The sequence below is a fragment of the Siphateles boraxobius genome, unplaced genomic scaffold (genome assembly GCF_051911475.1).
Source record: "Siphateles boraxobius isolate OS27281-9 unplaced genomic scaffold, OSU_SipBor_1 5, whole genome shotgun sequence".
NCBI classification, from domain to species: domain Eukaryota; kingdom Metazoa; phylum Chordata; class Actinopteri; order Cypriniformes; family Leuciscidae; genus Siphateles; species Siphateles boraxobius.
The window spans coordinates 28,407,385-28,432,888 of NW_027509141.1; the positions used below are offsets into that span (position 1 = coordinate 28,407,385).

The 25,504-nt window shown below is 39.5% G+C and overlaps 1 protein-coding gene across 3 annotated transcripts in view; it reads left to right on the plus strand.

The window, feature by feature from the left end:
• The window catches only part of cacna1ab (calcium channel, voltage-dependent, P/Q type, alpha 1A subunit, b), a 147,100-nt gene that overhangs the window by 6,983 nt on the left and 114,613 nt on the right, over positions 1-25,504 (plus strand). For 2 of the 3 annotated variants that reach the window (XM_077203677.1, XM_077203676.1), the window contains exon 1: positions 15,006-16,623. In XM_077203677.1, the coding sequence (XP_077059792.1) occupies positions 16,358-16,623 (266 nt within the window). In that variant the 5' untranslated portion in view covers positions 15,006-16,357. Of the gene's footprint in view, positions 1-15,005; positions 16,624-25,504 lie in introns of those variants that run through there. The other variant, XM_077203675.1, reaches the window with a different exon arrangement.

Sequence of the window (25,504 nt, forward strand, 5' to 3'; positions counted from 1 at the left end):
ATATAGACTGTAACACACACACACACACACACACACACACACACACACACACACACACACACACACACACACACACACACACACACACACACACACACACACACACACACACACACACACACACACACACACACACACAAACACAAACACACACACACACACACACACAGAGAGTCTTATACAGAGACTCTTGGCAGCAAGTATGGACAGATCAGCGGGCAGTGTGACAAGGGGGCAGCTTTCGTGCGGACGCTTCCACAGTTTCTGTTGGCAAGACAGACCTAAGCCACATAAATAGGGTAGCTGTGCTATTTTTAGCACCCATAAAATTGGCTTTTTAGCATTTCCAAGGCTGCGATGAATTAAAGCGTTGATTTAAGTCAGAGAGACTTGGATGATTTGTGGAATATGATGTTACAGTTGTGAGGGTGCTTGATGATTCAATGTCATCTAGAATGATCTTGGCAGCTGCAGTCCTTTTCCCAAAGACTGAGAGGATGGCAACAGATGCAAATGTAGAGACTTCCTGATTTAGCTTCCTGCAAATAATTTCCATGTTGATTTATACCAGTGGTGAGGGAATAAAATTCCAATCGAGTGGACCTTGGTAAAATGTTATGGATTTTATGATCATTCTTTTCCTTAGCCTATATGTGAGAACATTTTTGCAATGTTTTTTTTTTTTTTTTGCCACAATTATTAACTGTACAATAACGATATCTGCACTATTTACTGAGTTGCACATTTACTTTAATATATTATGTCTCAAAAGTTTGGGGTAAGTAATATTTAAAAAAGGGGGGTGGGGTGTGCACCTGAGACGCATCTCTATGTAGGCAAGGGCATGGTTAGCTGGTACCCACAACTTCCAATAGGAAAATTCAACTGCAGTAGCCACCGTTCAACCTGAAGCACTCAAACGTTTTTACACCATATATTGTAGAATTAAAACACTTTAAACCCAAATGTCAAAAAATTTACTTGAATCAATGAACAGTATTTATGAAGCTCCATTCTTACAGATCATTAACTAAAAAAAGTTGTTAGGAGAAATAATAGGAGAACTTATTGTACAAAGAGAGCATGAGATTCACAGCTGGATACCGGCCATAAGATGAAACATAGGAGATGAAACAGAGTTTTTTTGTGCTTCATTCATGAGAAAACACTTTTGTGCTTGGCTGGGCAAAAATCTTTTTTTATTGAAGTCGCATTTGAAGAGCCTTATATTATCTATATTACAAAGCGTTTTTTAAGCCTTTTTAATCTGCAGAGGCAGCATAAACCTGTGCATGAATCAGTTGTGGGTGAAAAAAAAGAAAGTTGATTGTTGATTTTCATGCAGATTTGACAGAAAAGACAATATGCAGAGCAAGATTTAAGGCTCGTTTTATGATAGCAATCAGATATTATATCATTTATTTTTAATTTTTAAACAATTAAATGCATTAGTTTTAAGACCGGTTAGTAAGGGCAGAACAAATGTATGTTCAAGGAAGAGGAAGTACATGGTTTCTGGAAGAGTTAGGCAAAGAGTATAGAAAATATCATTATCTTCATATAAAAACAATAGAAGTCAATGAAAAGTTTCCACCTTGATAAACAGTATGAGAATGAACAAAGAAACATTGCAGCCTATATTTAGTCCATGTGAGAGGATGAATGGATCAATAGATGAACATCACCTAAGGAAATTATAAAATGGAAAGTAAAAGAATGAAAAATGAAGTAAACAAGGGGAGGAGTGAAACGGGAGACAGATTGAGCATTAAGAACAACGAGGACAAACGACAAGACAGCTGAGTGTCCTCTTAAACACTGAGCTATTGTTTGTTTTTCTTAGGTTATTTCCATTTTCCCTTCTCTTGCAGTCTAACTAAACCTTCATCTCGCCCTCCATCCATCCCTTCTTTCTTTTTCCTTTGGTCCCCCATTCCAACTTTCTTCTTTTTATCTTGCATCAATCTGGCTGATTGCCAAGCGTGGCAGACCTGTTCCAGACAGAGGCGTCCCTAAGGACCCAGTTTCTCCAATGTCTGTGTGTGTGCGTGTATATTGATCACTTTCTGGTGTGGTTGGGAAATCGTAATTCCTTTCGGGTTTCTTGTTGTTATTGAACTTTCAAATACACCTCAGCAGTTTTCATGCAACTATGTCTCTGCCTTAAATTCATTACTCTACATAATTACTTGGCTGGATCCAAATAGTCCGCAAATGCATTACTTCAATTAAGGCATCTATGTCGTAAACCAGCTCACTGTCTGGTTTTCAGGCACAATTTATTAAGCCTGGGATCCTGTCAAACCACGGTGTTCTCCCAGCCTGAGACTGCACCTCCTGAATCTCAATTATGCATTTGTGCCATACTGTCTTTATGAGATCTCAGAGGTGAGCTTGTTGTCTATGCTTGTGAGAGAGAAAGCAGAACTGTTTGACAGTGTGATCCTAGGGTTGATTTTGATGTTGACTTGGTTTGTCTGAGTCTGCTTACATTGAACTGAATTGATGAAATGACCATCATAAGGAGAGGTTCAGTTGTAAAGGATATAGTCACCCAAAAATTTTAATTCTGGCATTGTTTACTCACCCTCTTGTTGTTCTTTCTTTCTTCTGCAAACACACAAAAAAGAGAATTTATATAAATTTTTTGTCCATACAATTTGGCCTGTCACAATTATTTATTAATTATTTGATTGTTGGTATTCGATCTAATCCCAATTATGGTAGATAATTGTGCGGTTTAAATTTCAATCACATTTTGCCATCTAAATAAGGGAAATTTTGGTGCTTAAAAAAATGACTTTAAATCCTTTTCCGGTGTGGTAGGCAAAAACCGGAGAGTCATAATGTGGTAGGGAGTATAGAATAATAATATAAAAAACTATTATAAAGTTCACAAAAATAGTCAAGCGCTTCCTTCATACAACTCGAATGTTTTGCGAGCAAATGCAAAGTTTCTCGGGGAACTCAAAACTTTTGTGATCGAACGCAAAAACATTGAAGTATATTTTTTCCTCCCAAATCATATTTTTTTCCATGCATGTAATTTTAGGGGCTGCGTACAAACCAGTTCTGAAACATTCTTCAAAATATATTCTTGTGTAGTTCATCTTTTGTAGTTCATGAAAGTGGACTCAGTTGTGAAAACAGATCAAATTCTACCTATGTTTGTGTGTCTTTCTGTGTATCTCTTGTTATTCGTATCTGCAGGGCAGAACTCACCTTATTTTATGTCTCTGTCCTCTGTCGTTTCTCTGAGCCATTTAGATGCTAATGCAGCCAGTGATCTCATTCCATCTGCTGCTGGCCCAAAGGTCACAGCAGGGTCAGCTAAAATCTGCTCTGGGGGGCTGGAGTGTCTGACCCTTATTCACACCCATTCAGACTTCCTTTTTTCCCTGACTAATAACAAATATGACACAAATACACAAATGGTTATGTTTTATGGGGTCTGCGAATCAGGCTTCTGAAGGTAAATGTGAGTGTTATTTACAGTGCATGTAGATGTTTATTTTCACATGAAACAAATACCCAGTGTACATTTTATTTCAAATGCTTCCACATCAATCTGAACTGTATTGCTTATTTTCAGGTGTCAAATAAACTGCAGATAGCCATTGTCATATATTTATGTTATCAAGTAATACTACAGTATGTGTAGTAAAGGATGTTAAAGCCAAAAAATCTGACTTTTGTCCAGTTCTTACTAAAAAAAGTGCACTTTCATTAAGCAAGTCAGACAAAGAGAGCTTTTTATTCAAGAAAAGTGCTGGGAGACTAACACGCTCACAGCAATCTTCTCAATGGATATTATGCCATAAAATGTCTTTATGACAGTGCTTTACTTCCCTCTCATATTCAGAGATTGGTCTATTGCTTTCTATTGCCCTTCGTTCATATTTTGTTGTCACAATTTGTCTAGATCCTTGCAGATTTCACAAGATACACAAATGCTTTAACTTCAAAACCATAGGTAATTCATAGATATTTATTGGGTATATTACAGTATGGATACATTTATTAGATATATTTACATCACACACAGCTTCAGGAACAAGCTGTCATCCCTTTCTGTAACGTAAGAGTTACTGCCCTCTCCTGGGTAAAATATTCAACTGCACTGTAAACGATGAAGATATCTTAGCTTCTAAGTGTGTGTGTGTGTGTGTGTGTGTGTGTGTGTGTGTGTGTGTGTGTGTGTGTGTGTGTGTGTGTGTGTGTGTGTGTGTGTGTGTGTGTGTGTGTGTAGCTTTTTGTGACAATGTAAAAATGCAGAAAGTTTTTCTGTGATGGATAGGTTTAGGGGTAAGGTAAGTGTAGGGGATAAAATATACAATTTATACAGTATAAAAACCATTACATCTATGAGAGTTCCCACAAAGATAGCGAACCAGGCAGATATGTTTGTATATATTTATTTTATCATTGTTTTTTTTGTGTGGTAATTTTTCATGTTCACCTGAGGCATTTTGCCATCTTAAAAGTAAAATTAGATGGACATTAAAAAAAGTATCCAAACAAAGATTTTATTAGAGAAAAATTATATATTTAATGTATTTTAAAAAAAAAATTTACAGTGAGACATTGACATTGTTTCAAAAAAAAAATCTATTTAAAATAAATACTCTTTTGATATTTCTATTCATCATGGAATTCAGGAAAAAAATCATCACGGTTTCAAAACAGTTTTCAACATTGATAATAATAATAATAATAATTGTTTTCTGGAATAATGGCATGCTGAAAATACAGCTTTGCCATCACAGGAATAAATTACATTTTAGAAATATATTAAAATAGACACAGTTATTTTAAATTATAATGATATTTCACAATATTACTGTTTTTGTTTATTTTGATCAACCCCAAAGTTTTGAACGGTTGTATATAATTTTACATTTATATTATATTATTCCATTATTATCTTGTGTATGTTGTAGATGATATAAAAAAATGTATAGAAGATATATGTAGTGTTTGAATTTAGTGACTAACGTAATTATCATCACACAGGCCTTTTTCATTTGCTGTTAAAATGTAGAGCATGGATGTTGTGAATTTAACATCAGCTTTTCTGTACTTTTACCCTCATTATATATGCCTCGATTAAGTTATACATTTAATTGGCATTGTTAATGGCTGTTGACGAGACAAAACAATGTTTGAGGCCAACCTCAAAGCATTAAGCTAGACATTTCCTGAGTAAATGATTGAAATCCACAAACTTTCCTCCCATGAGCTGTACACTAGGGGGAGCTGTAAAACCTGGTAACATTTTTAGCCTGCTCTTCCAATATCAGATACATGGTGGCACTGCAGACAGTGCTGTTAGATTTCTGCAGCCCCACCTACTGTTTTGTCACCCTGTAATCACCCACAGCTGAGGGGATCTCCCATCTTGATTCACTCAAGCACTCGCTCCTCTTCGTCTCTCGCCCACTCTCTAGCTCTAAGCCTCGACACATACCATTGTGATGATCGTTACAGCAGTAGTGTTACAACTCATTTTGACAAGCTCTGTCTATCAGTTTGATTGAATGGATTTAATCAGTATGATTGCCATGTGCTGGGCCTGAATTCTCTCTGATCACTGTGCGGTTGCAGTGAAAGCAGTAAAAGGCTGTGAAAACCTGATCCACCATTAGAAAGGACTTCACTAACAATTTATGTCGCTCATGCTGTGAATAAACTGCTCGACCTCATGTCATTTTAAACCTGTTTAACTTCATTCCTTCACACAAAAGGAGACGTTTAGCATGATATCTGAGCTGCTGTTTTCCATTGAATGAAAGTGGATGGTGAGTATGCGCTGTCAAGCTCCAAAAAGACCAAAAGAAAAGCATCATACATTTAGTTTTTAAGACATGTGCACTATATTCAAAGTTCTCTTAAACTATATACTGTTCTAAATTTGACTTATCATGGAAAACCAAAATTAAAGTTATTTACGGAAAACCTTGCATGGCAGCTGTGTTCACCATTTACTTTCATTGTAAGAAATTTTGGATATTCTGTTATAAATTACTCCTTTTGTAGGTCATATAGGTTTCAAAAGACATCAGGATGAGCAGACAATGACAGAATGTTAATTTTCTTCTGCAGAATACAAAAGAGTATATTTTGAAGTACGTTGGGACCAACATTGGACCCTATTGACTTCCATTTTTATTTGCGAAAAATAAAACGCTTTGTTTTCCAAAAAGGAGTTTTGGAACAACATTAAATTTGAAATTTTTGGGGGATGAGCCACCCCTTTTTTAACTGTATTTCTGTCATTTTTTAGAGGCACCATTTGGTCATTTTCGCCTTTTCCATTCCTCTCTATTTCTAGACTATTAACTCATCAACTGAATAAAGTTATCAAAAAACTGCAGCTCTTAGGTTTGTGGTTGATGAAATGCATCAGTGTTTATATACAGTACGTGCCATATTCCCAGCAGCCACCATGTCACCAGTGTTCAGTTCTAAATAGCGTCACCGTTAAGTGCTCCAGCTTGTCTGAGTAGCCATGCGTCCCATTGCTCACATGTCTTCTCAGGGTCACTCTTCCTGATTGGCTAGCTGCCAGTTTGAGCTTGGCTCTTTTCTCAATGAAGCGCTCAGAGAGTGTGATTTACGCTGTCCTAACGGCATGAGTGGAAATGAGATTCAGCAGAGTGCGGATGGCAAATGCAAACACACAAAACGAAAAAAGGATATCAAAGCAATAGATACAAAGTAAATGCTAATAGAAAGGTTCACCCCAAAATAAAATAAAATTCTTTCATTGTTTACTCCAGCTTTCAAACCCATATGATTTCCTTTCTTCAATGGGACAGGGACACATAGAATAGGTGAGTCGGTAGTAGTGCAATTTAGTATGAAAGGCGTCAAATCCGATTTATGCGTGTGTGGAAAAACAGACTTAACTAGTCGTTTCATCATCAGTCGAGTTTCGTAGTCTTCTGCACAACACAAGCTCATGCTAATAAGCACAAACACACTCTCTCCCTGGCACACACACCCTTTCTGTCTCTCTCCCCATGAAATAAAATGGTATGCAAACACAAGACTGAACTTAATACAGTTTCTTGCTACACACATCGATCTGTGTTACATACTTACATATTTACAGCAGCCTGTAGTACAATGAGGGTGCTCTGTTTTTTTATCCCCACCTTGCTTCATGTTCTTGCTTTCTCTGAACAAGGACACTGAAAATAGGTTGTATCTTATTATTAATCATCTCCCTCTCTACACACTAATTTTATCCTTTGCTCTTTCTTTCTTTCTTTCTTTCTTTCTTTCTTTCTTTTGTCTATCTATCTATCCATCTATCTTCTGTCTTTCTAATATTTATCATCCATCCATCCATCCATCCATCCATCCATCCATCCATCCATCCATCATCCATCCATCCAAAAATAACTTTTTCTGAATTTAGAATAATTTTAATTGACCTCCTTACATTAATTTTCTAATTGTATGTCCCGTTTGCTACTTTAATTCAATTTCAGTTTAATAATTTTTTTCTTGACATAATGTGCACTGGTGGATTGTGCACAATAAAACCAGAAATTCTTTTTTTAAGGATTTTTTTTTATTTTTTTATGTTGAGATAAAAAACTCCAATTTACTTATGCCGGAAGGACACTGATGCAATGCACACACACACAATATCTCTCTCTTTTTTCCCCTCCCTTTCCATTTCCACCTTTCTCTAACTCAGATCTTTTGACTCCTCCCCCTCTCTCTCGCCAAGTGTTTTCACTTTAATTGAAAGGCACTCAGTGATGAATCAGGGCTGATTTGCCATTTGCAGTAGCAGGAAAAAACCAACGCTCAGCACACTGGCTAGATGCATGGATGGATGGAGGGAGGAGGGTCGGAGAAATGGAAAGAGGGATCGATTGGCTGACGTGGTCGCAGCGCTCTTGGCCAGACTCATTCACCGTCTCTCCTGCTTACTCATAACTTCCCATCCACCTTTGATCACACCTTCTGCTTTTAACATCATTTCCTGCCTGTGATATGCTCTTTTCATTTTCCCTCTCTCTGTCTTTTAGTCTACTTTTTCATCTGTCCTTTTGTACCAAATTAATTGTAAGCATTTATATCATCTTGGTTATGATACAGTGTTAAAAATTGCTGATCATCTACTCCATAATGAAATATTAACGATTATTTTGCTTGCAAAAATATATATTTCAAGAATACATGGCTAATTTTTGAATGACTATCAAAGGAAAGATTATTTTTTGGTCCAGATGGTGTAGTTGCGGCATCTGCTAGCAGTGCCTGATTAACCAGCCATATCTTGACCGATTAAGAATAAAAAGGGGTGATAGATTGAATGACCCAGCGTTCATGTTCACACCTCTGAATTTTTTTTCTAATTCCATGTCACGGACTGTACAGGTCACTTTTGGCAACGTATTAACGTAAATCCAGTGCAAATACCGTGCAAACAGAGGTTGTGGTAACAATTTACAATGGTGTACATTTGTTAACATGAACTAACAATGAAAATGAATTAATTTCTTAATCTCAATATTTACTAATACATTATTCAAATCAAAAGTTGTACCTGTTCTTATTATTTAATGGAGCTAACATGAACTAACAATGAACAGTTGCATTTTTGTTAACGAATGTTAACAGAGATTAATAAAAACTGTAACAAATGAATTGCTCATTGCATGTTAATGCATTATTGACTAAAGGGACAGAAAGCTCTCAGATTACATTAAAAAGATCTTCATTTGTATTCCGAAGACAAAACGAAAGTCTAACGGGTTTGGAACGATATGAGGGTGAGTAATTAATGATAGAATTTCATTTTTGGATGAACTAACCCTTAAATGGATTCAAATGAATTTAAGGGAATAAATAAAAATGGTAAAACTATTTGCAAATAATATTTTATTTTAAAATATGCACACAATCACTCTTATTCACATGTTTAATGTTGAAAGCTCAAAATGTTTCTTTTCTCATCACACTGATTTATGAATTACATGATGTACATGTAAATGATAGAATATTCAATTGGGGGGTTGACATATCCCCCTCAATGCCTATTGTGGTTACGGCCCTGAATCCATTACACTTGGATGTACATTATAGAATGAAAGATCTGTCGCAACTGAATACGATTTACATTTAATTAACCAAGACTATCCTGCCTCAATATAAGAAAAATGCAGTTATGTTGATATGTGGCTTTGCATTTGGAGTGGAGATTTTGGATCATATCCTATCAGGACAATGAGCTTGTCTGTACTTCAGTGAGAGAATAAGGCCATTGGTCACTGTTCAGTCTGTCCCAGCGACTCAACGATCATTTCAAACATCCTGGATGTTGTCAGAGGCTCAGAAGGCCCATTATCTCAGCGGGGAGCGGGCTGCTCCGACTCCCTTTGATTCTCGACTATGCAAATTAAGCTTAAATGCAAGTGTCTTTATGTTGTAGATGTTTCTATGCACATACAGTACAGTATGTGCAAACACTCAGTGTGTGTGTGTGTGTGTGTGTGTGTGTGTGTGTGTGTGTGTGTGTGTGTGTGTGTGTGTGTGTGTGTGTGTGTATGTGTGTGTGTGTGTGTGTGTGTGTGTGTGTGTGTGTGTGTGTGTGTGTGTGTGTGTGTTGATCCTGTGCTGATCCTCCTCAGTAGACTGCTTACTCCACAACAGTCTTAGGCCATTAGCTGAAGCCAGCAGTGCAGTCTCACCCCTCCATTCGCTCTCTCCACCTCTCGCTCTCTCCCTCCATCCCCCTCATCAATCAGTTCATTAATTAATACACACTCAGTCCCTCTGCAAACACACAGAACAGCCAAAAAAGACCAATCTCCTAATTACTGTGGCTCTTCTCCCATTCCTCTCTCTGTCACTTAATTCCCCCCCACTCATAAACTCTCCCTCTTCTGCTATCCTTCTCTCTTTCTCTCTCTCTCTAAAGAATCTATCCATTTAACCTCATTGGCCTAAGAACTGGATGAAAAAGATGCAGATAAAGACAAGATATTTTATATAACATAATAAATGTCAGATTTCCATTTATTTTTGGAATATCAGCATCTGAAAGGCAGCAAAAACAATAGGGTCAAGGTTTTAGTTAAGCTTCGATACAAGAGATTGCTCTGATACGAGAGAATCATCACACAGCGTGACAGATTCAAGAAGAAGACAAACCACAATAAAGTATACAATTCATATTTCAAACTAATATTTAAATGAATCAAATTTAATATTAAAGGAAAGTTCAGCCAAAAATGTACAAAAAACGCGCATAAACATAGACGACTCTTTAAAAATACATGTGTAAATGTCTGTTTTTGCATAACACTTTACAGTAAGAACTCATCAGTTAACATTAATGCATTAACTAACAATGAGCAATACATTTGTTATACATTTAGTAACCTTTATTAATGTTAGTTAATATAAATACAACTATCTATTGTTAGTTCATGTTAGCTCAAGTCCATTAAATAATATTAACAAATATAACTTTTTGATTATTATGTTTTAGTAAATATTAAAATTTATATGTGTAATAATAATGTGTGTCTATAAGAGATTGTTCTGTCATTCTATATTCACACTTTTTATACACTTCCTTGTTATTCCAAACCTATAGCACAAAGAAAAAATACAAATATATATATATAAGAAGAAATATATATATATATTTTAAAGTTTCTTCTTTTATGTTCCATATAAAAAAAGAAAGGCATACAGTCAATCTTCATTTCTGGGTGAACAATCCCAAATATATATTAATAGGGTTATCTATGTTTATCTATGTAAAACAAACGTTGTTTTCTAGGTCAGAAAGATCATTTCTGATCATTTGGAAGTTGTAGAGCGGAACCGTTCTTTGTACTGAAGCACCTTGGTACTTAATGTATTGCCTAATAAAATATTAACCAATTGAAGACAGGCCAGCATGCATCAGTGCATAGATATAATTCTGGGTAATGCATTGTCAGGTTGGTGATGATGTGTATGTGTGTGTACATTTTGCAGTTTGAATTAAAGAAAGAAGAATGAAGTGACAGAAAAGTGAGTTGGAGAGTGTAGACTAATGGAAGAGAAAAACGACAAAAGAGATGGTCTCCCAGTCCCAAAGCTGTATTAGGAAAACACATCCACACCCTCATACTTACACTTGGAGATGGTGCAGAGAGTTAAACAGATCAAAGTTTAATAATGAGAGCTGGGCTATTATGCATGGCCACTATGAATTATTTAGGTTTATGAATCATTGAGTATAGAATCGTTTTCTGGACAGAACTCAAGACTGGCTCAGCCTTAAAACTCAAGTGCAGATAACTGGACACATGTGTATGCAATTGTAGACACACAAATATATAATAAAGCTATAATATACCACAAACATTTCACAAAAGAAAGAAGAGTTGTAATGACAACAATAGATGTAATGTTCAATGAAGATAAATAGTATTTGGACACTGTTTGCTGGATGTTTCATGACTTGATAGCCACTAAAAATGAAGAACAGTAATAAAGTAAAAGAAATTATACATAAATTTATAAAAATGTTTCTTGCAGATGCTAATTGGTTTGATATTTTATGTTCTGCTGGAATGCAATTCATGCAGTTTTTAGTATCTAAATGCATTTTTGGGCCACTGTATTGTTACATTGTCCCTTAAACACAAATCCCTCCTGGCTGAGCATCAGAGTGAAGTTTGAGTATTTCTCCGACTCTTCCTCCAAGACTTCATAAGAGCAACTTGTTCTTGGGATTATAATGACAGCATCTATTGCCACAAGTGTAGTCTTGTCACATCTGATTGCTTTGATTGACACCTCCAAGCTGGGGCATTTGTTCTTGCTGTGGGTGAGCGAGGTGCTTTCTAATGTGTTGCAGTCACAGAGCAGTAGAGTAAGCGAGTTCTCGAGCATATTCTAACCTCTTGAGACAGCCTGTAAAGAGGCTACACAAACCTCCTGCTGCCATACACCGAGAAAAGCTGAGGATGAATCTATTGCACTCGCTAGCCCGGGTTAAATATAGTAGCCCCCCCTCCGTCTCCGCATACGCGCTCTTTATTGCTCAGAGACTCATGGGTTATTGGCATGTGGTGCTTTTCTGTGCATCCTCATGCGCTCTACAGGCTGTCTGACTTATTTCAGTCATTTTAAAATGAAAATGCACCTGAAAAGTGATATAAAACGACATCAACATGACTAGTGGCACAGCATATAATTCCAACTCTTTTGATTAATGTATCCATTACTTTGTTTGGTAGGAAGAGAGAGCGAATGCAAAATGCTCCATCCCAACCTTATTGTTTTCTAATAATTAATTGTCTGCTTTCCTATTAGATCGGATGCTCACTGCTTACTTGTGTGTGGATAGATGTAAGGGTTATCATGCTTCATGCTATGCTCAGTCAAAACACAATCTTGTAACCCTGTATATTCCTGAAGGGCCAGAGCTTAGAGAGCAGGGGGTTGGAGAGTTATATGTCTTACCATTAAAAACAAACGCACTCATATTTGCATTCCCGACTTCCATGTCTCATTCTCTCTGCTTCTTGCTGAACTTGAGGCTGGATGGGCGCAGTGAGAGAGGAAGTGGAAGGATGGAACGAATAAGGAGAGGAGCGGGCCGGGGAGAGAGAGAGAGCAAAAAGCAAGCCAGAGGGAGAGAGAGAGAATGCGGGGGAGCACTGGGTGCTTCCTGCAGGGTTTCCGTGTGAACGCGGTCTGAATGACAATGGTGCACATCAGGGCCCCAGCACGACTCAGTCTCACGGCTCAGTCAGAAAAACAGGAACACATAGGATGCTGTTACATCTACACACACGCATGCTGCACAGAATGCACACAAGATATATAAACATTGATTTAATTGTCTGCCCTATTTATTGCATTTGAACTGTTTCTGATGCAAATGTAAAAAATTGGACTGTACAACAACACAGAGCTCAGAAATTAATTATAAAATTTGTTGCTGAAGGCTAGCAGTGAATAGTCACCTATGTGCAGTGTGCTGCAATGGTGATTTCTCTCTCTGTCTCTCTCTCTCTTCCCTCTGTGCTTTGTGTTATAAAACCTTTTGTCAAATTGTCTCCCCAAGCGAATGCATTATGCCTTAATTAACCATGTCTCTCAACGCGGAGGCTCATCATCTTTGTTGCATTACACCAGGCGCTCCGGCAGATACGCTACAGACTGCGCATCCACGCCCCTTACTGACACTCACGCTCGCCCACTACCAGGACAACCACTCCACCTCCTCAGCGGGAATCCTCCCCTTTTATTGCATTATTATGGGCAGCTTGACTCGAAAGCTCCCGGAACAAGTGCGCTGACTAATCATGCTGTACCTGCACTGCTTTATTTCTTATACAGAGTTTGTCCTTTGATTTCAGGACCATGGATAGTGCAGTTTCAGTGCAGGGGGATAGTGCAGTTTCAGCACCATGGACAGCGTCAACTTAGAGCGCTCGTTGATTTTTCACTGGAAATATTACGCATTCCTTTAAACAGAACATTTCCAAATTCAGTTCACAGCCCTTTAGTATGCCACCAGCTGTCTTCAGATGGAAATCGGACACGTTTTCTCAGCAAGTTTAGCTGGAGAGTAAACCCAGGGAATTAGCAACCAAAGGCATTTCAGAGGCTGGTGCCAGGTGGACAGATGGGCATGATATGAGCAGAGTGTTTTTAGGACACACACTCTCTCCTGAGTGTCTTTTCAGGCTGACAAACTGTCTGTTCAGAGAGAGAGAGCATCACATTGCAATGTTATGTAAAAACGTGTTATTGGTTAACTGTACTGTAAGTTATCTACCATATATGCTAAAAATATCTAATTATCATATTCAAAAATTATATTTAAAGGACATTGCATTTAATTTTACTAATTTTACTATATAAAAAACAGTGGAACTTACCTCATAAAATTAGGGAAAATATTTAAATTATATTTAAATGTTTATAAGACACTGTATAGTTTTGCATGCAGTAAAAGAAAATGTTAAACTTATATATTTAAAATAACTAAAAAGTAAATCGCTTTATAGTTTATGGGCAATGGGACATTCCCAGAATTCTGTTTAAACCATCACAATTGTTTAAATTTTATTTAAACTGTCTCTTCTTATTTATATTATTAGTTATATACTGTGCATGGCCATTCAAACGTTTGGGGTTGGTAATATTTTTTTGAAAGACGTATCTTATGCTAACCAGGCCTGCATGTATTTAATAAAAAAATCCAGGAAAAACAGTGATATTGTGAAATATTATTACAATTTAAAATAACTGTTTCTTTTCTTCTTTGAATATATTTTAAAAAGTAATTTATTCCTTTGACGCCAAAGCTGAATTTTCAGCATAATTACTCCAGTATTCAGTGTCACATTATCCTTCAGAAATCATTCTAATATGCTGATTTGCTGCTCAAGAGACATTTATTATCAATGTTGTAAACTGTTGTGCTGCTTAATATTTTTGTGGAAACTGTGATTCATTCATTCGGGGTTTTTTTTAGGATTTGATGAATAGAAAAGAACAAAACTCACTGACCACAAACTTTTTGAAAATAGTGTCCATTGGAGTGTTTTATGTTGCATTCATATTGTTTAGTTAATGTTTATAGCATTATTTTTGTGTAGTGTGTTTCCTGATGATGTTTTATGCTACTGTAACAAAATGTGTATTCCATTGTACCACCACTTATATTATGTGCACATTTACATATTTTAATCGGTCCAAAAGATTTGTATATTAATATTATACACTTTAATGACCTACAAAAAATATACAGAACTATTGAAATTTTCATGTAACCACTGTTTAATTTTTCAACCGTACATTTCTCAGTTCAGTGATCAATTATAGTAACATTTAATGTGTAAAGTCCCCACAAATCCATACTTGGTCAACAAGTACACACTCCCTCTTCCGGAAAAGTGTATGACTCAGACACAATACGTATTGAGAGATATGAATCCATGCATCGCCTTTGGATAATGTCTCGTCTCACACGGTTTGCGAGAAGTAGCAAAATGGCACGCACTGTTCGGTTGAGTCTTGTCTTGGCCATAAGGAGGAGTGAGCTGGAGGATAAGCGAATCGCTACGGGGACGCGCGTCATGTGCTGCAAGGCTTGAGCACGAGCGTTAAATTGATCAGATGCTCTAAACCCGTCAGCTGATCTGAAGAGGATTGCGCTCGAGACCCCGCGTCTCCGTTTCATTTTCTCCGCCAAAAATAAAACTTTTAAATCCGAAATAATCGGTCGTCGTCCACTGAGGCGACAGAAAAACCTCGAGGCGGAGGTTTTTTAGGGGGCTTCAGGCGATGGGTGCCTCTTGGTTCCTCTCGGTTACCACAGAAGATGCGAGTTCGAGCTTCAATCCACGCGCTCCGGCGCCTCTCCAAAACTGATTATGCTCATTTCAACGACCACCGTCGGATTTTTCGCGTTTTGGATTTGTCTACGAGTTCTGGAGTATAGATGATAATTGTTTATAGTGAGGAATTGAGGGAGAAGCCGCAAGAGATCATCATTATATCTTGACATGGTGTTTTTTGTTTTCCCAGCGCGCGCTCACGCCCACCATATAGGACCGATATGGCTCTAAAAAAGCAGATACACTTAAATTACTAAAATCAACAAATGTGACCGAGGTGTGGATTTTTTTGGGGAAGCCCCGTTGTCTGCATTTGCGATTGTAATTCGAGAGTTTGGCGGTGGGGAGTCTGAATATTGCCATAGTATACCAAACATTGCGGATACCACAGAAATAAATTAATAATTAAAAGGTTTTCACCATTTTTCTATTCTATTTTCGTCTTGTGGATGTGAAAAACAACAACAATGCAACTCCTCATAAAGACGTATTAGACCTGATATAGTTGATGCTAATTTACATGTAATTTATTAACGCAATTATGCTAAAAGGATCTGTATGTACACCTTGCAAATGGCAAGACGACCCACACCGAGCTGTTGAGACGGGAAATACTTCTTAAAATGTGGATCCCACCCTCCTGAGGAAGATAATTCGTCGACATTTTATCTCTTTATGTTTGACTATTTGTTTGACTATTTGTTGAGCTGATTGCACCATTGAAAGGACATTATCCATCTATCCATCCATCAATCTCGTTATCTGAGTCCCTTTTTGGCGCTGACACGCTCTCACACACATTTCCCCAACCACTGATCTTGTTTGGTGCTTTATGATGGACATTTCTTAACCATGAAGATCAGATCTGAATGTCTGTGTGCTCTGTGCTGAGGCGGATGGGGTGTAATGTGGTGTTGTCACCCTGAGACTTCACCCCCTTCTCGGCTGCTTCGTAACGATTGGCGTTTGGTGTCTACAGAATGGCTCGGTTCGGAGACGAAGTGCCGGCCAGATACGGCGGCGGGGGCTCCGGTCAGGGGGGACCCGGCCGCGGCGGCAGTAGGCAGGGCGGCCCGCCAGGGGCCCAGAGGATGTACAAGCAATCGATGGCCCAGAGAGCCCGGACCATGGCCCTCTACAACCCGATTCCGGTCCGACAGAACTGCCTGACGGTCAACCGCTCTCTGTTTCTCTTCAGTGAAGACAACATAATTCGAAAATACGCCAAAAAGATCACCGAATGGCCATATCCTTTTCTAAACCCAGATACGAGGGCCCCTGGGAACAGGTACAGATTTGTAATATGTTATAGGTTAGTGATGGCTCCTTCACTGGCCCCTGCTTGAGGCTGCCTCCATTCCTTCTAGACATCTCTATAATGTAAGTTAATTATTTATCCATATCATTATAATTAAGCACAGAGGATGTAATGATTAATATTCCAACGCTACTTATATACATTTAGTTAATTATCATTGGTTGTAGACCATTTTGAAATGCTGAGCAACAGTCCCAGCATCAGATTTCTCTAAGTTTTTGTAAAAAAATTTTTTTTAATAAAGTACCATAGTATTTCCCTTTGGTTTGGATTTTAGGACAAATACCATTTCTAATACCATGGTATTTTTTTTTTTTAAATACCTTAAAGTAGTATGTAAATAAGATAAACTCAGTATTGTGGTAAATGAAAGCACCATGTTGTTACCATTTGAAACATTCCTGGGCTTAACTTCTTTTTGGATGAGTTATGTTCACTGTTCAGTAAAGCTAATGTAGACATTTTGAACATGTTTTTTCCCACTTAAAGTAGTCTATAAATATTCTTTAATATTATTCCTGTAATATTAAGGAGATTGTACCCCACTCTTTTACATTTTCTATAGAACATCTTGGAGTATTTTTAAACCATGAGTTTAAAGTACCATGGTACTACCCCAGTACTGTATCCAAAAAAGAGGGAGGTGGTTGCCAGGGTGGGCTAGGCTCGCATTGCCCCCCCTGTGGAGCCAGGCCTGATGTGCATGTGTTTTCATATCCATGTGTAAGCATGTGTTACGTGTGCAGGTCTGTGTTCAGAGGCCTGCGGCTGAGTGGGTGTGCGTGGTTTCCCGCTGGCTGGGATTGGCGGAGTGTGCAAGTGACTGTTTGAGTGCCTGTGTGAGTGTGGAGGGGGGCTGCTGATGTCAGCATATGAGCTTTAATGGAGCCTTGCAGTGTGGAGCGAAAAAACAAGGAGAGAGATGAAGTTGCCTTTGAGTAAACCACATCAAGTGGTGGCTCAGTCAGAATTGAGCTGGTAGTCCAGATTACATGAAGACAGAGAGTAGCGAATTGTGAAAAATTATAATGCGCATAAAAAACACAAGTAGTTTGAAGTCAGTAAGATAATACATTTTCCTCTGGTTTCACAGACAAGGCTTAAGCCTGGTTCTGGACAAAAATGCATGTTTGAGCTGTTTTAACTGAAAGCAACTTGCACTGACGTATCTTAAAATATGTCAGTGCCATTGTTTTCTCTCAAGATGCACACCAGTAATGTTTTAACGTTTATAAAAGATACTTAGATGTCTTAATTAAACTAAGGCCTAATCCTGGTGTAATCTAAGCCCTGTCTGTGAAACCAGGCCATTGATTTTGAAGACAAAAAGTGATAGTTCACATAAAAATTACAATTTATTAAGTAGCCTGAATGACCTTTTTTCTTCTGTGGAACACAAAAGATTGGACCCCACTGACTTTCATTGTATGAACAAAAGACCTTGAGACTCGAAAATATCCTTTTTTGTTTCACGGAAGAACTTTTTTTTTTGTGAACTGTCCATTAAAGATTTCATGTATTCTTTACTGCTGCTTGTCATTTACCAAATTTATTACATTAAAAGGTACTTGCAGAACACTTTTTACAAGAAAAGTCTCCTTATATACTGAAGGCTCGCTAAAGGATGCAATAGTTAAAGAGTATGATCCCTGAATCGGTAAAGTTCCCTTTCACATTGAACCTTCAACTTTTGGGACATCGACTAGGCCAACACTATTCTTCTTCCCTGTGCATACACTTATGTGGAAAGACATGGATCAAGGGAATGCAATAACAACTTTTAAGAGACTTTAATTGATCAGTTCTTTTATCATGATTGGCAGACTGCCATGAGTTAAGGTGTACGATCATTTCTCTAATATTAGCTTTACTGTTACAGAAAAGGGGTACTAATACTAATGTATACTCCATCTCTTGGAGAGATATCAAATGTAACTTGCTGTTGAGTTTAGAAATCTCTGTAGAGTAGAGGTTATTCAAGAACAGGGCAGCAATTGTGATAACAGTCCTTCTCTGCCACCGTTTGGTTTTAGTCAGCAGCAAAACTTTCTGTTGGTCAGTTTCCTTAGCTCAGTGTGTTGGCTGGCTGTTTATAACTTCTTTATTCATCCGAGTGCAAATAGTTTGGTAAAACAGTGCGATGGTAGAGGTGTTAGACTGTTTTAAAAATACTCTGTCGGAATGATGAGTTTATAAGGTCTTTGCTTGTATGAGTGCCAGTAAAAAAATTCCCTCATACTCTCATGCTCCTACGCCTCCCCTTTCCTTTTGCCATCTCTCTCTCTCTCTCTCTCTCTCTCTGATTCTCTCAGACCATCTGTTCATTCTCTCTGTTGTCTGTATGGTGGTGGTGCTTCCTGGGGTTCTGTTGGACTCACTGGGCATTAGCATGTGAGAGGAAACGGTAAAAGAATGGAAAAAGAGTGATCTGGGGAGGTACACTCATTTCTGTCCTTTTGGACGTGCGTGTATATGTGCATGTGTGATGCAAGTGAAACAGATTTGTAGCTACTTGACCAAAGATAGCATCATAGAGACCAAGCACATGGTGTTCATTTTAAGAGCAGGGCGGAAGTTTTTTTAAATTACAGTTAAAGATCAGTTTGATTAGTCATATCTCACCCCAGAATTAAAAGATAAATATAAGAATGTTAAGAAAATTAAGAATAACAATATTATGTTAGGATTTTTAAAGTTTTTTTGCATATTGACGTTTGAATGACAGTTAAGCATATTTCCTATCAAATGATCCTTTTCCTAACTGCAAAGATTATTTATTCTTACGCTACAGTAATGCTGAAAAAATATTAATTTAATTTATAGATTTGCGTAAAGTAGATACACTTAATTTACTTATGGTAGTAGTTGTACTGTCTTTAAAATAAGATAAATGAAAAATATAATTTTACTACATTTTTAAATGTAATACAATAAAAAATTACTAAATTGAGAAAGTAAGAGTCACTATTAAGAATATTGATATATATATAGTTTAGATAGTGTCCCGGGCCGGGTCACATACACCCATTAAGGTTCTTTATAGTAAAGTTTGCTCAATAAACTTTAGGCAAAGATTCCATGTTAAGAACCATTTTGGAGGAAAAGGTGGCGAAAAAAAATAATTACATTTTCTTTATGCCAATTCATGCAAATTGTTCTTTTTCACATTTTCTTTATGCAAAATATAAGAATTATTTTAATTGAAACATTTTTTATTTTATTTTGGAGTGAGCAGTGTTATTTTAGTATTTATATTATTTTATAGTTTTTATTAATATTTTGAATTAGATTTTATTTTTTTATATTTTCATGTTAATTTTGTTACATTTTTATAATTTTTTTGTGGTCTCGTTTCTGTGTCGTTCTGTGTTTTCAACATTATTTTTTGTTTAATTTATTTTTGTTTCAGTTTTAGTTTTAAAGTGTCCTATTATGCTTTTTTTTTTTTTACATTTTCAACTTTCTTTGAAGAAGGTTTACAATTTACAAATCACAAAGTTCACTCGAAAGGGAGTTATTTTCTATATTAGTAGGCACTGTTTCTGAACTCCTTGAAACGCCTTGATTGTAGTCTTGAGTTTTATTCCGGTAGCACAAATGTCACAATATCCCGCATTTAAATAATTCCCATCCAAGTTATACACAAAAAAGGAGCGAGGCCTGATTAAGGCTAAACAATTTTATCGATTCTGCGATATAAATTGATATTTTTTTTCCCAAGAAAGTATCGATTTTTTAAGCCGCGAGTATCGATACATAACGTCTCGGTTACGTATGTAACCCTAGTTCCCTGATAGGGAACGAGACGCTGCGTCAAACGCTGTGGGAACGGCCCTGCGTTGTGCGTCATGAAGCACATATAGAATCAGCCCAATGGAGAGATGGAACGTCATAGGCGGGTGACGTCATCGACCAGGAAACTATAAAGCACCCCATAAACACAAGCGCAACAGCTTCTGATAGGCCTGAAGGAAGCGCTAGCGGGAATGCCGGGAGTATGGTGGAATGACGCAGCGTCTCGTTCCCTATCAGGGAACTAGGGATACATACGTAACCGAGACGTTCCCTTTCAAGGGAACTCGAGCTGCGTCAAACGCTGTGGGAACGCTAATTCCCACGTCGCCATAGGACCAAGTGACCGCCATGTGAGAACTAGCGCACAGAGGACGAGAGCACCTGTGCCCCAGGGGTAGAACTTAAGTCTAGGTCGTAGAACTTAATGAAAGTATGCGGTGAAGATCATCCAGCCGCATCACAAACGTCACTGAGGGAAACTCCTGACAGTAAGGCTTTAAAGCCGCCATACTCCTGGTAGAGTGGGCTCGTACAGCCAAAGGTGAAGGCTGACCAGCCGACTCATAGGCAAGTGAGATAGCCTCGACCACCCACTTGCTCATTCTCTGTTTAGACGCGGGACACCCCTTCTTGGGTGGCCCAAAGCACACAAATAGTTGTTTTGACTTCCTCCACAGGGCAGTTCTGTGGACATAGGCGTCTAACGCCCTAACAGGGCAGAGTAAATTAACTTTCTCCTGGTCAGATGACAGAAATGGAGGAGGATAAAAGGCCTGCAGAACTGTAGGTCTAACAACATTAGTAGGGACCTTGGGAACGTAACCTGGTCTAGGATGCAGAAAAGCCTTAACCATGCCAGGGGAAAATTCCAGGCACGAGGGTGAAACCGACAGAGCCTGCAAATCTCCGATTCTCTTTAGTGAGGAGATAGCAAGAAGAAAGATAGTCTTAAGCGTGAGAAACTTCTCAGGAACTTCTTCGATAGGTTCAAGAGGAGCTACGGAAAGACCTTCTAATACGATGGCCAGATCCCAGGCCGGCACCCTCGTACGAACTGCTGGCCTCAGCCTCAGTGTGCCACGAAGGAAACGAGTTATAAGCGGGTGTCTCCCAAGAGAAACTCCACTGAAAGGGACGTGGTAAGCAGCCAGTGCCGCCACATACACCTTTAGTGTGGAGGGGGATACCCCTGTGGAGAAGCGCTCCTGCAGGAATTCCAGCACTGCACCCACTGGGCAGTTAACTGGGTCCTGCAGGTGCTCTCCACACCAAGAAGTGAAGAGTTTCCACTTCAAGGCATAAAGCTTCCTCGTGGATGGAGCTCTGGAGTGAAGAATGGTCTCAACAACCTAGGTTGAGAGACCAGAGTTCATGAGCTGGGCCCCCTCAGAGGCCAAGCCCACAATACTGGGCGGGGGTGAAATATCATGCTGCCCGCCTGAGAGAGTAGATCCCTCCTGACGGGGAGCTCCAAGGAAGAGCCGTCCAGGAGAGAAATCAGGTCCGCAAACCATACTCGGGCCGGCCAAAACGGGGCTACTAATAGTAGGCTGACCCCGTCCCGGCGAACCCTCTCCAGAACTCCAGGTAGCAGAGCAATCGGGGGAAAGGCGAACAGACGTGACCTCGGCCACGGCTGCACCATAGCGTCCAACCCCAGAGGGGCTGGATGACTGATGGAAAACCACAGATGACAATGCGTGGTCTCCTTGGAAGCGAATAGGTCCACCTTGGCGCGACCGAAACTCAACCAAAGGAGCTCCACCACCTCAGGATGGAGTCTCCAATCCCCCGGCCTCGGCCCCTGTCTCGACAGGGAGTCTGCTACCACATTCAAATACCCAGGAAGATACATTGCTCTCAGAAATAGTAACCTCCCTTGGGACCACAGGAGGATCTGACGGGCCAACTTGTAAAGCCGGCGAAACCGCAGGCCCCCCTGATGATTTATATAAGAGACCACCGACGTGTTGTCTCACTGAACTTACACATGATGACCTCTCAGGTCTGCTAGGAAGTGTTTCAGAGCCTGGAACACCACCAACATCTCTAGACAATTTATAAGCCGTGATAGATGATGGTCCTGCGACAGCCCTTGGGCTGGACGACCACTCGTGACCACCCCCCACCCTGTGAGGGAAGCATCCGTCGTTAGCGTTACGCGACGACAAAGAGCCCCCAACACAGGCCCTTTGAATAGGAACCAAGTTTCTTTCCACATGACCAGAGCACGAAGGCAGCGCCGCGTGACTTTGACGGTGCGGAGCGGATTTCCCCTCGGGGAGAATCCCTTGGTACTGAGCCACCACTGTAGCGATCTCATGTACAACAGGCCTCAAGGTATAACGTTGGACGCTGCTGCCATCAGACCCGACAGTCTCTAAAACTGTTTTACAGTAAGTAGCTGGCCTAGCTTTACTTGTTTCACAGCTGAGAGAATCGAAACGATGCGGGTCGGAGCGAGTCGCGCCTGCATCGAAACGAAACCCAAACGACACCCAGAAAAGTGGTCTTCTGAGGAGATAATACACTTTTCTTTGCGTTCAGCCTCAACCCCAACTTCCTGATATGAACGAGAACGACATCTCAATGTCAAACCGCCATCTGCTCTGTCTGAGCTAAAATCAACCAATCGTTGATGTAATTGAGGACACGAACACCCTGAAGCCTCAGGGGCACTAATGCTGCGTCCATGCATTTCGTGAAAGTGCGGGGAGATAAAGCTAGGCCAAACGGAAGAACCCTGTGCTGGTACACCTCGCCCCCGAAGGCGAATCTCAGGAACTTCCTGTGTTGTGGAAGGATGGAAATGTGGAAGTAGGCGTCCCTTAGATCTATCGTGACAGACCAGTCCTCGGATCTGATTTGTGACACGATCTGCTTGATAGAGAGCATGTTGAATTTTGGCTTCCCTACCGAGCGATTCAATAGGCGCAGGTCTAAAATTGGACGCAACCCCCAAGGCCGGCGCTATGGGCGGGCCTTAGGGGGCCGGGCCCGCCTAGAGAGCTCCTGTGCCCCCCCCTCCATCCAATTTGCATTTAATAAATTATTTTAATAATAATAATTTACGTGCAGTATTTATATATTTATTGATGTGTATTTAAGTGCAATGTTTGACTCATAGGCTAATCTTATAAAAAAAAAACTCCCGAAAGTTTGACTGATTGTTTACAAAAAAGGGGTTTCCCGCTGAGCCGCTCTGACCGCAGCATCTCGGTAAAGTTATAGCGATGCGACGTGCTCGGTTTTGCCTATTCAGAAACGAATGGAAAGAGAAACTCATGAGATTCCAATCCCAAAAACGTCAACTTCAGCTGTATTAAGAACGTGAGTAGGCCAGTTGGTTTTATTACTCTTCGTAAGTTGCACCAGACGTGGTGTAAATTATGCATTTGACACTGATATGCAATATGTGTGTGAGTGTGTCGTAGTTGATTATGCATGGTTGATTTAATACTTAACTTGAGATTTGTGACTATTTGGCTGTTATTATAGGAAGTTGGCTTATAGCATGCTGTGTTCACGGAACAATGCAGACAAGGTTCATTAGTTAACATTAGTTAATGACTAACATGAACTAACCATGAGCGATACATTTGTTACTGTATTTGTTAATGTTAGTTAATAAAAATACAGCTGTTCATTGTTTGTTCATGTTAGTTCACAGCCTATAGGCTATAACTGTAACATGATATCTCATGATAGCCGAAATATGATTGGGCAATAGGCTAATTATAGTTAGGATATTGAAATCGCTGTGAAACTGTTGTAGCTAGTGTTGCCACCCGTCCCGGTTTTTCCGGGATTGTTCTTCTTTTTAACAACCTGTCCCGGGAAATTTATAAACTCTCCCTGATATACAAAAGGCTCATAAGAATTATGATATACAAAAGGCTCAAAAAAATTTCAAAAGGCTATGTGAATATGTCCCGGTTTTCGAAAGGCTACGAAGAATATGTCCCGGTTTTCGAAAGTCTACGTGAATATACAAGGCTGAGCCCACTGTCCAGCAGGGGGAGCACGAGACGCAACACTATGCTTCAGCGCCCTATATGATGAGCTCGCAGACGGCCGGGGCTGCTCCAGCTCAGCAGCCCCAGGGACATGAATTTTTAAAGGGAGAAATTTCTTAAAAGCTGTTGTTTGCTTTTCCTTCTCCTGGAATTTATCGATGACAGAATTTACAGCATCGCCAAATAAACCCAGGGGGGAGAGAGGAGTCTCTAAAAGGAAAGCTTTTTCTTTTTCTTTTATATTTGTCTGATTTAACCACAGATGTCTTGGCGGCCACCAGAGCTGCCATAGATCGACCCATTAGCTTGGCCGACTCTCTGGTTGTGCGCAGGGATAAATCAGCAGCCTGACGCAGTTCGCAAACCACGTCAGCACTGACCTCCTCACTCTCACTCACGTCCCTCAGCAGGTCAGCCTGGTATGCCTGCATAATAGACATAGTATGCAGACATGACGCAGCCTGACCCGCCGCCGAATACGCTTTACCCACAAAAACCGAAATATTTCTAAGAGGCTTGGTGGGTAATGCCGGTGCCTTAACAGATGACGCAGCCTCGAGGGAGAGAAAACTCGCAAGCGTCTCTTCCACGCGAGGCATAGCCGAATAACCATATGATTTTGCCCCCACAATATTAGAATATGTTGAAGTCTGGGGACTAAACACTCTATATGACACCGTTTCTTTCCACGATTTCGACACCTCAGTGTGGAGATCGGGAAAAAACGGCAAACACCGGCGTGGAGGTTTGCACTCGTGACGGCAAAAATCTCTCATCTAATTTTGATTTAGAAACAGACTCCTGTCTAGTCACTGGCCATACAATGCTGAGTTTTTCTACAGCTCTTGTTAATACCTCCACTAGCTCATCACTTTCGGGAGTGTAAGGTGGCGAATCCTCCACATCTTCCTTATTTATAACTGGTGCCTCAGCCCGAGCGGAGCAAACCGCAGCGCGTGCTTCCGAACACGTGACTGAGGCACTGGATCTCACAGGTG